This window comes from Apium graveolens, chromosome 2 (genome assembly GCF_009905375.1).
Source record: "Apium graveolens cultivar Ventura chromosome 2, ASM990537v1, whole genome shotgun sequence".
Classification (NCBI taxonomy): Eukaryota; Viridiplantae; Streptophyta; class Magnoliopsida; order Apiales; family Apiaceae; genus Apium; species Apium graveolens.
The window spans coordinates 282,229,250-282,245,029 of NC_133648.1; the positions used below are offsets into that span (position 1 = coordinate 282,229,250).

At 33.3% G+C, this 15,780-nt stretch overlaps 1 protein-coding gene across 1 annotated transcript; it reads left to right on the forward strand.

Annotated features, from left to right (window-relative positions):
- The first annotated feature begins 11,663 nt into the window (after window positions 1-11,663).
- Window positions 11,664-15,562, forward strand: LOC141701503 (histidine-containing phosphotransfer protein 1-like). Its single transcript, XM_074505147.1, has 6 exons — window positions 11,664-11,726; window positions 11,865-11,995; window positions 12,092-12,160; window positions 13,268-13,339; window positions 14,984-15,056; window positions 15,512-15,562. Exons 1-6 carry the CDS (start codon window positions 11,664-11,666, stop codon window positions 15,560-15,562), a joined length of 459 nt encoding a protein of 152 aa, XP_074361248.1.
- The last annotated feature ends 218 nt before the right edge of the window (window positions 15,563-15,780 follow it).

Here is a 15,780-nt window from a genome sequence, read left to right on the forward strand (position 1 = left end):
ATAATGGATCACGATGTTAGTAGTTAGAAAACAAAAATTTATACACCCAGGAGAACGATCACGATATCTCCAGGTTTTCTTCCAGCACTTGGATGCTACAAGTAGAAGAATTAAGAAATGAGATCCCACAGGGAATATACAATATTAAGTATTTAAGTTATTGAAGAGATGTCAAAATATATGGAAATTTAAAGAAAAATAGTGATAACCAAGTATAAAAAGGAAATTTCAAGATAGATCAGGAGGTGTTGGACAAGTCAAAGAGTTAAAAATGAAATATTGGAACACCTAGTGGATAAAGCAGATCCAGGAAGTGACTTTATAAGAGGCGAATCGTGAAGTGGGAGTTTAACAAAACAACGAATAAGAATAAGTGACCCCTATAAAGAATTAATTTCCTACGAAACCTAATTCAAGCAATCTATTATATCTCGAGGAATAACTTAAGATCCAACCTAAGAAAATTTCAGAGATTACGATTAAGGTGAGTTAAGAGCATTGCGGGCTCGGGTGATATTATGTGAAATGACGAGTGTATCAGGTGATTATAAGGAATTAAGGAACGTGGTGTATAAGGAGTGCTTGGATAAGCAAACTGTATTTATTGATAACATCCTCAGCTACTCAAAGATTAAGAAAGTCTGTGTGGAATGCCCAAGAATTTCTCTCCAAGGATCAGAAGGAAAGTAACTATGCGTTGAGTCTTCAAGAATGAAATTTTGACTAGGGTTAACAAGAGATTTTGAATTAATCCATTAACAACTACCTAAGTAAAACTGTATGGTAACAAATGCATTATGCCGGCAGATAAGATTGGATGTAATTAAGACCACCGAGGAGCTAATAGACGAATTGAAAAGAGTGGAATCTGGAGTTTAAATACTTAAAGGTGATAATACGTGAATATATGAGACTACTTTTCAGCCTTAATTGATGAAAAAGAATAAGAGATGCTTAAATGTTTAGAAACCAAGTTAAAAATGAGCACCGTCTAACATCCTTATGTGGAGAGTCAAAGTACGGAAATGATTTAGGAAATGTAAGATATGTGGAGAGGTGAAGTTTTAAGGAAACACTTGAATGATCATTTATCAGCAATGTCAGTTTTGGAATGCCCCTGTATCAAGCTTCGTGTGAACGCAAGTGTAGGTTCCCATTTCTATTAGAATAAAGTGGGAGAAAGAAAGTTGTTAAATCCTAAGTTGTTAAATCCTAAGTTAAATCGGCACGCCAAGAGCGTAGTGCTATTGGTTAAAACAACTCAGAGTAGACAAAGAAAGAAAACGAAATTGTATGGAGAGAAAGTATGAGTATAGAGATAGGACCAGTATTGTTAGTAAAAGTGTCGTCTTGGAAGAGATTGGATAAGTTTGAGTAGAAGGGACAAGCTAAGTCCTAAAATTAGTGAACCATTCGAGGTATTGATAAATATAGATAAAGTTGTTCATAAATGATATGACCGTCACACCCGTGAGTACATATAATGTGTTGCCTGTCAATGTTAAAGTGATAAGTATTGAGTTTGAATTAAGTAATTGATCAAGAGCCAATGGGGCTCTTGTCCAAGTTATTCTGCATATAGTGATCAATCTAAATTCTTGATCGTCAAAGGCAAGTCCTTGGAAATGAGTGCATACCTATTGTGAGTACGTTTGAACCCTCGAGTAGAAGGGTCTACTTAGAAATTAGAGTCAGATATGCTTGACAAATATCCTCACTTGTGTAACTAGACCAGATTCTGAGGACAGAATCTTTTTAAGGGGGAAGGACATAACGACTCGTGTAATCTTTTTAAATTATTTAATTGTGTAATTATGGAAATTATTAAATAAATAAAATATGTGTGTTGGTTTTGACCGCTATGTGTTGTTTGATTATTATCCATATGTGATTTATAGTGTACCGGATTGTACGCGCGATTAATTATGGGATCATACTGAATTGTTTTCACTTTCAAAAGTGGATTTAGGGCAAATTTATTTGCATAAATATTGGGAATATTTCTAAAATTGTTTTTACGATTTTATAATTACAATAATTATTTTTAGGATTTTATAAAATTGAGAAATCAATATTTCATTAATTATTTATCTTTAAATAATTTTCTGAGTATGTTTAATGGTAAAATCCATGTTTAATTCTAAAATTATTCAAAACTTATGAAACTCATATTTATTTAAGTTTGGAATATTCTGAGAATTTTAAAATTATTTTAGAAATTTTCGGGATTAATTTCACCCGCACGTTGTTTCGGTTACTTGTTAAAAAGCGGGTATGAAGTGCATTTTAAAAATTATTTTAAAATTACGAAATTTATGTCTTTATAAACTTCGGAATATTTGTAACATTTTAAGACCATATTTGTGATTTTCTGAATTTGTTTTAAGTGCAGCTCGGTTCGTTAATTATGTAATGCGAGTATGAGTTACGTTTCAAAAATAGTTTAAAAATTATGAAAATTTTATTTTTATTAGTTTTTATTTATTCCAGAAATTTTAAAATTTATTTGGAAAATTTCCGGGTTTATTTTTAACTGCAAGTCTATTCGATAAAATTAAGTTGCGGGGTATAAACCGGACTGCAAAACATTCATATTTATCTTTAAGTGCTACGTGGCACTTAAATGGGCAGTTTGACAATACAGCTGACACGTGTCAATTGTTGGTTTGTAAAAAAAAAAAGAATAAACAGATACACACAACCCACATCTCATTGCATCTCTCGCTCTCATATTTGAATCTATTCGTTCTGATTTCCTCATTCTCTCTATTTCCGTTTCCCTGGCTGCGTTCCTGTTGCTTCCGGTTCCCCTGTTCTTTTCACTTTCCGGTGGCCCCTGTGTTTTCCGATAAGCTGCCACCTGCTCCGACCGGCTTGGTGGCCTCAGCTTCGTTTCTGTTTAATTCTGCATATATATGTATACATATACTTATATAAATAAGTGTTTGTGTGCGTTGTTGTCGTGCTGCTCTGGTCTATGTTCTCTGTTTGGCCGCCTTCGGCTTTTCCGATTGTTGTTCGATTCTTTCTTTTCGGCCACGCGCGAGTGCGTGAGCTGGAGGTTGGTTCGAATTTCATATTTTTATTCGCTGATTTATGATGAAATTGGTTCGATAATTACTATATTATTTATTCGAATTGTTTTGGAAAATTCGAATAAATTTTTGTTGGTTATTCGAATGATTATTTTCATTATTCAAGATTTAATTGACGAAGTTTATTTGGAAACCCGAATAATATCGAGCACCAATAAATTTTGCCGCCGACGGTGGACGGTGATGACACGATTCTGAGTCCTAATATTTTTTTTAACAAATAAAAGTCGTATTGTGTTTAAATTCTGGATCGAAACAGCTAATTAGTAAATATCGAATCGTGATGGTTAAATTGGATGTGATTACTAAATTGTATCGGTGATTGGAATTGGCGAGTTGTGAATGGTTGTTGGTTTTAAATTGGATTGTTGTTGTTGAATTGACGTCGATTAATGTTTCGACGGGTAGTCCGATAAACAAAGGAAACGCTGCCCGATTTTCGGAAACTGAATTACGTAAATACGGGAGCATATTCGAAGATTATCGGGACGTCGAGCAAGTATAAGTAAATACATATATGTATGTTTTATACAAAACCTGATTGTATGTTGTGTTGTATATTTTATCCAAAACATAGTAACCCTAATTTCGTAAAATGACGAGTATATGTATTTTCTAACAACGAACACTAGATGGATTTCAAGAATGTGAACCTTAATTGTTGTCTGTGTTATTCTAATATGAATAATTACGAGTCGGGATTGTTATTGTTTCGGTATGATTAATAGCAAGGATATGCCAAGCATACCTAGACGTCTAACATGGGGTATTTCGACCCTGTAGGTTATAGTCGGGAACCTGAAAATGGACAATGGACTAAAGATAACCTAGTGGCCAGTCGACGAGCTCAGTAGAGTTTCAACAGAAAGATCTGAGTGTCGAAGTCAAATCCAATGGGATCTAGTGGTTGAACGTTAGAGCCTGAGCAGCAGAGTCGGCTCAGAGTTGATCAATAATAGTTGTAAAGCCTTGTAAGGCAAGTACTTCTGAACTTTTCTTCAAGATATATTGCAAATATATTTTTGAACTATTTCATAACATGTCACTACTATTCAAAATAACCCATGTTTTATATAGCAAGTGCTATAAACAATTTACCCTTGAACCCTGATCTTTCTTGATCTTGAGCCATAAGCCTTATTCTTTGTAAAACCATCTTTTGCTGATCCTCAGATACAAACCACACAAATATGATACTACTTTCCAAATGTATCACTACCAAATACAAAACACTGAAACAAAATTGTTTGAAAACACAGAAACTTTTATACTTCAACCATTCTTTATAACATCAAAGAACTATACCTTGAAAAATCATTTCTGACCTAATACCGGATGTTGGTACAAATTGAAAACCATTTCTTATACATACCCTGAAATCCCCTTGAGATATCCATAAGCTTCCTTAGGCTTTTATTCAAGTGTTTAACTATCGTTGATTATGAACTTGTTTTATTGAATTATATCGTTTATCATATTGAACTGCTTTAGGATTGGATAGTTTTTGTATATGTGGACCAGATTCGTGGTCAGACCATACCAATGGTCAAGTTAGGCCAATGTGTGCCTTGGATCCAGTAATTAGAGTAGTGTTGTGTTCTTGCTCGGGGTTAGTGCGTGACTGATCAGCAGCCTAACCTTGGTTTTTAAAACTTAAAATGAATATCCAATTCTAATGAGGAATTAAAAAGCAATTTGATTCCTTTGAATCATCTCATTTGATCATTGTTTAACCTCAGTTATCACTATTATGACTTTCTGAGCTAGTTAGCTCACCCTTGCGAATCTTTTATATATTTTACAGTTGAAAAGAATATGGATGATAGTGAAGGTCTTCAGTCCAAAGTGTGGGCTAAGGTTCCAGGGAGTTGAATCAAGCTAGCAGAAGCTTCATGCGGTATAGAGATAGTCAGATTGTAAGAATGATTTTATTATCAATTGTAAGTTAAATTAGTTGGGATTTGGTACGTTGTAATAAAAGTTAAGGTTGTGGCTTGTTTTCATACTTTAACCTGTTGCGATCCGTGGTTGTGTGAAGCAGGGTCATTATAAATAATATTTCTTATACTGGTTGATATATTGTATTTGTGTTGTGGACCCCAAACTTCTGATCCGGGTTTGGAGGGCGCCACATAAACTGTCAAAACCACAGAGCAATCTGTGAGTCACACTATGACTTTAGTCACAGGTGGTTCCAACCCAACAGACCAACCCTCTACTTCTCAACCACAACAACCACACCTCATCTCTCAATGGTTACAGGCAGCTGAAGCTCAACCAATAACTTTAGATGATCTTCTAGTTGATTAGCTGTCTAGACTTGCTTAAATCCCTCAACAGCTGCTAACTTCAGACATGTCCAACCAGGATTATCAGGCCATAATACTCACATATCAGACAGGTGTCCAAGAACAATAAGTTAAAATTGTTAATGAAGCTGAATAAGATGGCAACTGTGATGCTTGGCTGAACAAAGACTACAGTCTTGAGATGGATGTTGTTTTGGCCAAATTCAGGGAAGACTATCTGACCATACTTGGAAGCAATGCAAAATCCTTAACTCCTGAGGAAGTCTATGATGTAGTTAATGAGGTTCACAAGGCTCAACTCGAATATTTTCACCTAATTGGTAAATCTTTAGAATTAACATTGACTGGTCATCAAGACAAGATTATAAAGTTGGTGAGAGAGAAGATGGATGAGATTATTCCTTCTCAAGTCAAGATCACTTCAAAATTCCAACATTTTGCTGACCAAATGGCAAGATTTGATCTGACTTCTGTAGAAAAAGATGTCAAAAATCTCAGACAATCTTGTATAGCTTTGCATGAGGTGGTTCGACAGCATATTGTAAGCTCCAATGATATAAAACTCAAGTTGAATCAGCTCCACCAAAGCAGATATGAGCCTTCAGAACTTCTCATGGAAGGAATCAAGGAGGCTGTGCAAGCTACTTTTGGCACCTCAGCCTCCTCAAGCTCTCAACCACAGTCAGCAACATCATCAAATCTTCAGCTACAATCTCTCCAACAAAAAGTTTCAGCTCTACAATCTTCCAAGGATTCACTCACAACTTAGGTGCAAGCTCTCACTTCTCTAGAGCAAAGTGAACAAACTGACATCAAGGCCTTGGTAGACTCCCACAAACACCTTCAGATGCAGAACTCGGTTAATTTGGGAGCTGTCATTGGTGCTCTGAATGTTCCTCTACCTGCACTTCCTGAGACTGTGAGGCCAGAAATACCAACTCCCCTACTCATGATTGTCAAGAAGACTAAGGGGGAGATAGAAGCTAGGATTCAACAATCCAAGGATGCTGGTAAATCAAAGAAGCCTAGAAAATTGACATCAACTCATACTGGTCAAAGCTCTTCAGAAGCTCAATTATCTAAAGATGTTGGGAAAGACAGACTTCTAAAAGCTACAGAAGGACCTTGTCAAGATCAAGAATTTAATGAACTTCTATCAATATTAAGAGTGTCTCTTCACAAAAACTATGTAACCTACAAAAGAGCATTAGCCAACAACATCAACTTTATCAGAGTAGTGATTGTCAAAATTGATAATTTTCTGGAGAAAAGGATTGTTGCAAATGTGAATGACTGTGGCCTGGACAGATGTGTACATGTGTCTCTCTCCAATCTTCAAAAATTGAGAGCATCTGAGTTGGATGTAATGATTGATTAAGTACATACAGTGATTCCAGAGGACACCCAACTGCTAAAGGAACTCAAGAATGCTCAGATAGCTGCTTTTCCTGAAGTCTATCTTTATCCAAGCAAGGGGATTGCCTATATATGTTCACAATCCAGAATATGCAGATTATTCACAGTTTCAAAGAATTGTGTAAGAAATAATGTGAGATTGATAAAGACCCTTGAATCTGATCTCAAGACCAAGATAAACAAGAAACCTGAAGATGAGGAAATGATCAGAATCTTTGGGAGATACCTTCAAAATGCATAAACCATGTTGTCAACTTCACAATTCAACTTAAAGGATGACAAGGATGATGATGAGCAGAAGCAAGATGATCAACCACATTCTGGCTCAAATCCAAGTCAAACTTCTAGAGCAACTGGTAGCAAAGAGAAGAAAGAAGATGTGAATAAGGGAGATGATAAGAAGAAGAGTGAAGAGAAAAGAAAGAAGAAGAAGGAAGATAGTTCAGAAAATAAAAGAAAACCCTACAAATCCAAATCAATCAAGCTCAATTCTCTAAGCCAACAAACTCAAACACTATACCACATCAAACCTCTAAGCCCAAATTTCTGTACAACCAAACTGCTAATACCTTACTGAAAATAACAATCACCTCAAGTCAAACCTCTCTAAAGAAAATCTCAAACCTACCTTCTCTTAAGCCATCAACCAAAACTCATTACAAATATGTTGGAAGAAAATCAAAGAAAATGCAAGTTATTGAGAGGGCCATCTGAAACTGCTTTAATCAAAAAGATTTTCTAACTCTGAACTGGTGCATCACAGATGAAGACTACTTTCAACAATTAGCTGAAGAAATGGTCAAAGTTTGGGTTGTATATTTAAGGGAAGTAATGGATATATTTTCAACCACAGAGATAAAGAGGATGATAAGCTTACTGAAGGATAAGGACACTGGTACAAAGGCATGGAGGTCTGTATTGGTTGTATGGTTGATAGCAAGGGAAGAAATAAGAGCAAGAGAAAAGGCTGAAAGAGAGGAGAGGAAAAGAAAGTATATTGAGGAGAATAAAATGTTTATACAAAAATCTGAAGAACTCAAGGCAAAGGGGATTAGCAGAATTACCAAGGATGGACAATTTCTAAACATCAAGTTTGGCAGATTCTCAAGATTTAGGATTAGTTTATTGAATGGTTATCCAATAGATGATAAGCTCAAACTTGTGGAAGTTCTAAGAGGGACACCAATCATAGAGGAACGGGAAGTACTTGTAAAGTTAAAGGTCCTCATTAGAGAAGAAACAAGAGATGATAAATTTATCTAATGAATGTACCTATCTAACTCTTGTAATCATTCAATGTATTAAATCTGTACTTCTGTCAATTTTTATGTAATATTGTATTGTTCATTGTAACTTGGGGTTAGTATTGTTATCAAGCATGAATTTGTGATAAGCAATCTTCTCACAAATGGGGGGAGATTGTTGTACAAGACATGCCTTTACTATAATAAGATTGGGTCAAATTGACAGACCTAAGAATTAGTTGTATGATAATCTAAACTTGTATTTTGTATTGTATTATTTGAGTCTGTAAAAATGTCAAAGATTAGACTGGAGTATTTTTATATAAACAATCTCAAGTCTAAGAATAAACTCTGGAAGAAGATCAAGAAGATCATGCTTCATAGAAATTATGAAGAAGCTTGAAGTTAAATAAATCTGTTTTGGGAAAAATATTATAAGTCAAGATATCTATAAGTCACAGATCAAGTCATATAAAGAAGTCATTCGAGAACTCCAGAATGACTTATCGAGAAGTCCAAAATAGCTTATAGAGAAGTTTCAGAGATATCGACAAGCCAAATGAAGACATGAAGATTGGAGATATCGATAAGTCATTTCTGTATTAGAGAACTCAGAAATATCGGCAAGTCAAAATGAAGATGTGAATATTGGAGATATCGACAAGTCAAATTCTCATTAGAGATCTCAGAGATATCGACAAGTAAAAATGCTTATAGAGATCTCAGAGATATCGACAAGTCATTTTTACATGCAGAAGTTTGGAGATCTCGACAAGCCAAGTTCATTTGTAGAGAACTCAGCGACCTCGACAAGTCAAAACACTTATAGAGAACTAAGAGATCTCGATAAGCCATTATACTTATCGAGATGTCAGTTCTTTATAGTTTAAACTGGAGATCTCGATATAAACCTCAAGTACAGAATGCAGACCAATTAAAGATCCAAGATTGTCAATCAACAAACAAATTAATCACTGACTTGAAAAGTCTACAAAAGCAGCTTGAAGAGTACAAGATCAAAGGCCAAGACTAATTGACAAAGGAAAGTCACAGACATGCACAATTTGCAAAGATACACTAAGCCAGAAATGGAAAGTTTTAGATAACTTAAAATAGGGTTTAGTGCATGCTATTGCATGATGTGTAAAACCTGTGTTTACTAATCTATAAAGTAAACACTGGTCCTTTGTTTAAAAAGTGTGAAATAGATCTAGAATTTCTTGTAACTCTCTCAAGAAAGAAGCTGAGTTCTTTATCAACAAAGAACCTATAAATTTGTAATAAGATATACTTGATTTTAATATAAAATTAAGTGAGTTTTGAAGATACTGTGTTTATGTGCATGTTTATTAATTCTGTTTAAACCCTATATCTCTACAAGTTAAACTACTTTGTTCACCGTATCCAAAATAGTTTTAAAAAGCATAAAATATCCAAAACACATTCACCCCCTCTGTGTTATATTCATTACCTAACAAGATCAAAAGGTTGTGAAGATAAAGATATGCTAATTGAAAAACACAATTTACACCAAAGTATCATATAGTGAAGAATATTCAGGTAAATAATTTTGATCTAAAAGATGATGGATCTTCCAAAAGAATCTTATGAGGAATATGAACTAACCTTTTGTACCAAAGTAAATGTGAAGAATCTTTATAAGCTGTTAAAACAAAAACTTTTGAATTGACCTATTATACTATTAAAACATGATTTAATATATATATATTAAGGTCAAAGATGTATGCACGTGTGATAATATGGAACTGAAAAACTTAATCTTACATAATCTATTTTGTCATTAAGAGCGTTTCATTTGATGTAAATTATTGCAGGAAAAGTTTACCCCTACAGAGGTTCTTAACAATATCTTTGATGACACTTGACCTTTGATAAAGTGACTATTACGGCGGGAGAGTGAAAAATTTATGGCAGAGTTTTCTAGATCTTTAATCGGATATCATATCGATGAAGAAAAAAAAAGAAGAGAAAATGCTTTCATATATAAAAAGTAATGACAGAGAAAGGAATGCGAAAAAAGAAGCTGCAACCTTTAATGGGATCACATGATTTTTTTTCAATTAAAGATTGTCGTAAATGTAATATGTTTTTGTATATTTTCCAATATGTAGATGCATGACTAATCACATTTTGTATATGAGCTTTGGCTAGAAGAATAAAAAATGAACTTGAACTTGAAAATATGTTGCATGCCCCTAAGTGATGTACAACTCGGTATGTATGTTAGGGGTTACTTGAACTTCAATGTTGAGTTAAATATGATAGGAAATTATTTAGAGGGCCGAATGGAAAGAAGACATTATGAAGGGGAAAATGAACAGTGAGACGTAATCAATGTTACAACTTGTTGGGACCGGATAAATGACAACACTCATGACTCACAAGGCCATAGACCATATCCATGCCAATTTTAAACATGTAAGTATATATATATACCCAATTTTATTTCGATTTAACAGTCTAATAAATTTTCAATTTCAGATAAATTCGCAAATTAATAATTCAACCAATTTAGTTCGATTTACGATTTCTACAATCATGATTACTCTCCAAATTTCTATTTAGAATCTTATATATAATATTGAAATTATTTGTTGGTTGACAATTCTTTAAAATTGTAAAATTAATTGACCTTTTTTTAATTTTTTAAAAAATATACCGACTCCAAATAAATGTGACTTTATGAACTATTAACATTTTAATTACAAATGTAAATCATCATACAAAAAGACAAAATGATAATATTAATAAATGAAAATAATAATAAACCTAAGTTATAAAGAATATATAATTAGTGACGCACGCAAATAAGAGGTCCATTTTAGGCATGCTGAATCAGGCTGAATTAAAATTTTATTTGAGTTTTTTCTTTTATATTTTAAATAATATTTAATGTCTTGTGTATCAAATCGATAAACCAACCAAATATACTTTGTTCTACATCTAATTGTATAATATAGTTTATAAATTTTTTAATACAAATATTATATATTTTTAAATTTTATATAAAAAATCGGATTTTTATCAAACTTTTTAAAAATTATGGACTTTTATCCGGACCAAACCAGACTTTTATCCAGTTTTTTCGCATTTCGAGATGTGTAAGATTTTTCGTTTAAGTCCCACATGTCAGGCAAGGTTTTTTCCGGATCAATTTTTTGAACTTTTTTATGAATATGATTAGATCGCATTCATGGTACAGATTTTTATATATCATTTTAATTTATTTGTTGTTTAAATTTTTGCGATCAATTTAACTTAACTTTGACTATAAATGAAAAATTATTCTCTTATTAAATTTAAAAATTGAAAAAGTATAGATCATATATTTAAGATTTTAGTTTTGATTTTCAAAAAGATACTCAAGATATTATCATTTTTTTGTGAGATGATATTATCATATTAGATATACTTTTTATATATTTATTTTTTATTACATCCTTTCTGGTCCCAACAGATAAATTGGGAGGGACTGTAATATCAATCATTTCAGTTTGTATACACAAGTACAATTAAGTCATTCTCCACTGAAAGCAACAAATTGAGTGTTTGTTTTTCTGACTTGTTGAAAGCCCACCATGGATGTTATCAATCAGTTGCAGCGACAGTATGTTGATTTCTTGTCTTCTCTTTATCGTGAGGTCAGTTTCTTAATACCTTTTAAAAATGAAATCACTGATCCGACTTCAATTTTAATGTGGGTGTTGTTAATTTCACTTGATTAGCACACCCTTTTGGATTTTTAGTAATGGGTTGTTGTTTTCTTGATGTAAAAACAGGGACTTTTGGATGATCAATTTTTGCAGATTCAGAAGCTTCAAGATGAGAGTAACCCTGAATTTGTGAACGAAGTCGTTACTCTTTTCTTCGAAGATTCGGAGAAGCTTTTGCATAATTTGGCCATTGCGCTGTTAGTGTATTTATATGTTTTGTTGATTTTAAAATTGTTTTTATATGTGATCGTATGATTTGAATTTTTTTACTTGTAAATATTTGGATTGGACAGTGATCAGCAGCTTGTAGATTATAAGAAAGTTGATGCCTGTGTTCACCAATTTAAGGGTAGCAGCTCCAGGTATCATCATTTTTCTTGAAGAAATTAAAAGTTTTGATTGTTAAAACTCGATATAGTTTTAGGAGATAGAAGTATATAACTTGTTAGCTTCATTTTGAGTTGAGATTATATTGGCTGTATATATGTAGTAACAACTTATAATGCCCTGATGATGGGTGAGAATTTTATACAGTGACAATTGAAAGTTATCTTAGGTGGATCATGAATTTTAAGTCTTTCCGATTGGAAGCTTGTCTGCATTGATTTGTTGGGGTTTGGGGGGGGTGTCATGGCCTGGGATCCAACACCAGGGGTTCTGATTCTTTCTGATCTATGTTGTTTTTATGCGTTTATAGTAAAATATTTGAACCTGGTATCATTTGGAATTCTGGTTTGACTACTATGGCCGTGTAGAAGAAACTGGGTGGTTTCCATCTGGGTAAAGAGGAGTGTGGGAGATTTGGCAGGGGGCTAGATCTAGGGTATTTTAGTAGTCTTTTAATTCTTCTTTCGGCTTAAATAGAGAGAAACTATTGTCAGAACATATAATTTATAACTAAATTGGTAAATATCAACTTTGGTTAGGTTGAGGCGGGAAGGCTCTTAAACCAACCAACATAATTTTTCTCTTTCACACAAGTATCATGCTATCCGTTTAGGAATTTTATTAACAGGATTGATGATTTCTCTTAAAACCAGTAAAAGTATTTAATTTTGGTTTAATAAGAGTCTACCTCTCTCTTGGCTTATTTCCGTACAAACAGTTGTTGTTATCTTAGATGGTCACTTTTTGATGCTATAGACAATGATTTTATCTGCTTGAGGATGTAATGGTGTTATTGTCCACGTAACTACTTACCTTTGGCATATACGTTCTTGTCAACTTGTAATAATTAAGTATACAATTTTTTCCAATTTTGTCTGAGCTACCTGTCAACTTTGTTGATCACGAGCATTGTGCTTGTTTGTTTTATTACAATGTTTTTTTTATTGATAGACCATCTTTTAGCAATTATATTGATATATAATTATTTATATATAGGAAATTAGGAATCACAATGTCATAATTATTGGTTACTTTATCATTTTACGAAGTTCTTACCAGTCATGTTTTTTCCTAAATGACAGCATAGGTGCTCAAAGAGTGAGGAACATATGTGTTTCTTTCAGAACTTGTTATGACGCCAAGAACTTGGAAGGGTCAGTCTTTCTTTTCATTATTGTTTCTCTTGCGTCAATATTTGTTAACTCGTTTGCACAAAAAATTAATAAACTCTTCTACAGTTTATCTTACAAACTTGCACACAAATTTTCCTGCTATGTAAAGATCAGTTTTGGTAAACTATCAGTCAGGAACAATACTACATATCAGCCAAATAGGCACTTCTGACCATATCGTCTCAAGGAAAATGCAACCCTTTATATTTTCACTATCTTCAAATTTTACAAACCTTTTGTTTTTCATTATATGTTCTATAGGTATGTATATACATATTTACAAAGTTTAATATAGATTTACACATCTATTTCTCTGTCTGAACATGCCATGCTTAATATTAAGAGGCTATTCGTTTTTCCGCGGAAATATTAAGATGCTGAACAGATCTTAGTTCAAATATTGGAGGACACAATCCTTGGACCAACTACTGTATGGAATTTATATTTTTTCCTACTGCCTAGATGGCTGTGTCTAGGCATTTAGATATCTTAATAAATTTGGCTTAAGGGTGTTAAGTTATCATGCACCCAAGTATTAATTTAGCTCAAGGAAAATGAAACCCTTTATATTTTCACTACCTTCAAATTTTACAAACCTTTTGTTTTTTATTATATGTTTTATAGGTATGTATATACATATGTACACAGTTTAATATATATATTTACACATCTATTTCTCTGTCTGAACATGTCATGCTTAATATTAAGAGGCAATTCGTTTTTCCACGGAAATATTAAGATGCTTAACAGATCTTAGTTCAAATATTGGAGGACACAATCCTTGGACCAACTACTGTATGGAACTTGTATGTTTGCCTACTGCTTAGATGGCTGTGTCTTGGCATTTAGATATCTTAATAAATTTGGCTCAAGGATGTTAAGTTATCATGCACCCAAGTATTAATTTAGGTCAATGAACATTAGGGTTCAGTTCGTAGACATGCAATGAAGCACAACAAGTTCTAAAAGCTAAAACACTGGTGGAAGTGGCTCGAATAGATATTTTTAAAATTCAATATGTTTAACGTTGGATCTTTGAAAATTGATTGCCGCATTGCTTCTTTTGAAGATCTGACCTCTCTTTACCCCTTGAACACTTGTGTCCTTTACATTGTTTATTATTTAACTTTAGAAATTTCTTCAGCAATTTGATCAACTTGATTTTAAAAATTCACTAAACTTGATGCTGTTCTGTTCTTCTCTATTTTCTTTATTTGCAAATCCATTTTACTCTGAACAAGTAATGTTGGGGGAAGACCTCCATACTATTGAGTTCAACCTGCTTAACATTAAGTAGAAAATGAGTTGCCTTAAACTTACAGTGAAATTTTATAATTGACGCATATCTAGATTATTCAGAAGAAAATAGGTGAGTTGTTTGATTCCTTCATGGGTTGTCTTTTAGTCAAGTTTGGAATACTACCGGCTTTCCTTACTTTTGCTAGGGAAGTTAACCTGACAAGTAGTTGTAAGTTGTGATCCTAATATTAAAATGAGGGAAATGCAGACATATAGTTCAAAATTTCGGGTTGACCTGGTGTCATATATTAGTCTTTCTATTGTCGTTAGTGCTTCCGCCCCATTTATTATTTGATATTATTAGATGGCTAAAAATGTCTTCTGCAGGTGCTTGAGGTGCCTCCAACAGCTGAAAGATGAATACTACCTTGTAAAGAACAAGCTTCAAACATTGTTCAAGGTGAGTATGCTTTTGTTTCTTCTTTCCATTCAGGTTCATTATTTAACTTTCGCAATTCTTAGAAAACACCTCACTTCATCATTTTCAAAGCTTTAGATTAGTATTATACTTGTCTACATCATTTAATGTTTCAAAAATATAGATCAGTTGACAAGTATGATTAAGCTTTTGCTTGGTATTGCTTTACATAGCAGGTACTAAACTTCAACAAATTTACGTAAATTTTGTACTTGGATAGTATTTCAAGCAGACTTTTCAAAAATTTATTGATCCTAAAGATCATGAAGTAGGGAGCATTACAACTTCACGTTTTTCATCAGAACCAATATTCTTTAACTAAATATCTAGGCTTTCAAGAATGCAACATTTCTCGCATGTGCAATGTTCAGAGTTATTTTTTGCTGTTATCCTTTTCCGCTACCAATTTTAAATAAAAGAATTTCTTTTATATGCAGCTGGAGCAACAGATCCTAGCTGCTGGTGGAGTAATTCCGATTATGGGATAGATGAGCTGGTGATTTTGTCATCACAAAAGAAAGCTAACTTGAAATCCCAGTTGTCAAATTTTATGTGAGCGCTAGCGCTAGAACATCTTGCTTTCTTTGTGTATTGTAGATTATGTTTGATGTAAGCGCTAGCGCAAGAACATCTTGCTTTCTTTGTGGGTTGGAAATTATGTTCGATGTAGGATCAAAACTTAAGTTTGAATTGACATAAATTAGGT

What these genes read in the sequence shown, in the direction of transcription:
- LOC141701503 (XM_074505147.1), top strand. Translation starts at nt 11,664, where the DNA reads ATGGATGTTATCAATCAGTTGCAGCGACAGTATGTTGATTTCTTGTCT. An exon ending in TTTAAGGGTAGCAGCTCCAG is followed by an intron (nt 12,161 to 13,267) that starts GTATCATCATTT and finishes CCTAAATGACAG; the next exon opens with CATAGGTGCTCAAAGAGTGA. An exon ending in AGCTTCAAACATTGTTCAAG is followed by an intron (nt 15,057 to 15,511) that starts GTGAGTATGCTT and finishes TTTTATATGCAG; the next exon opens with CTGGAGCAACAGATCCTAGC.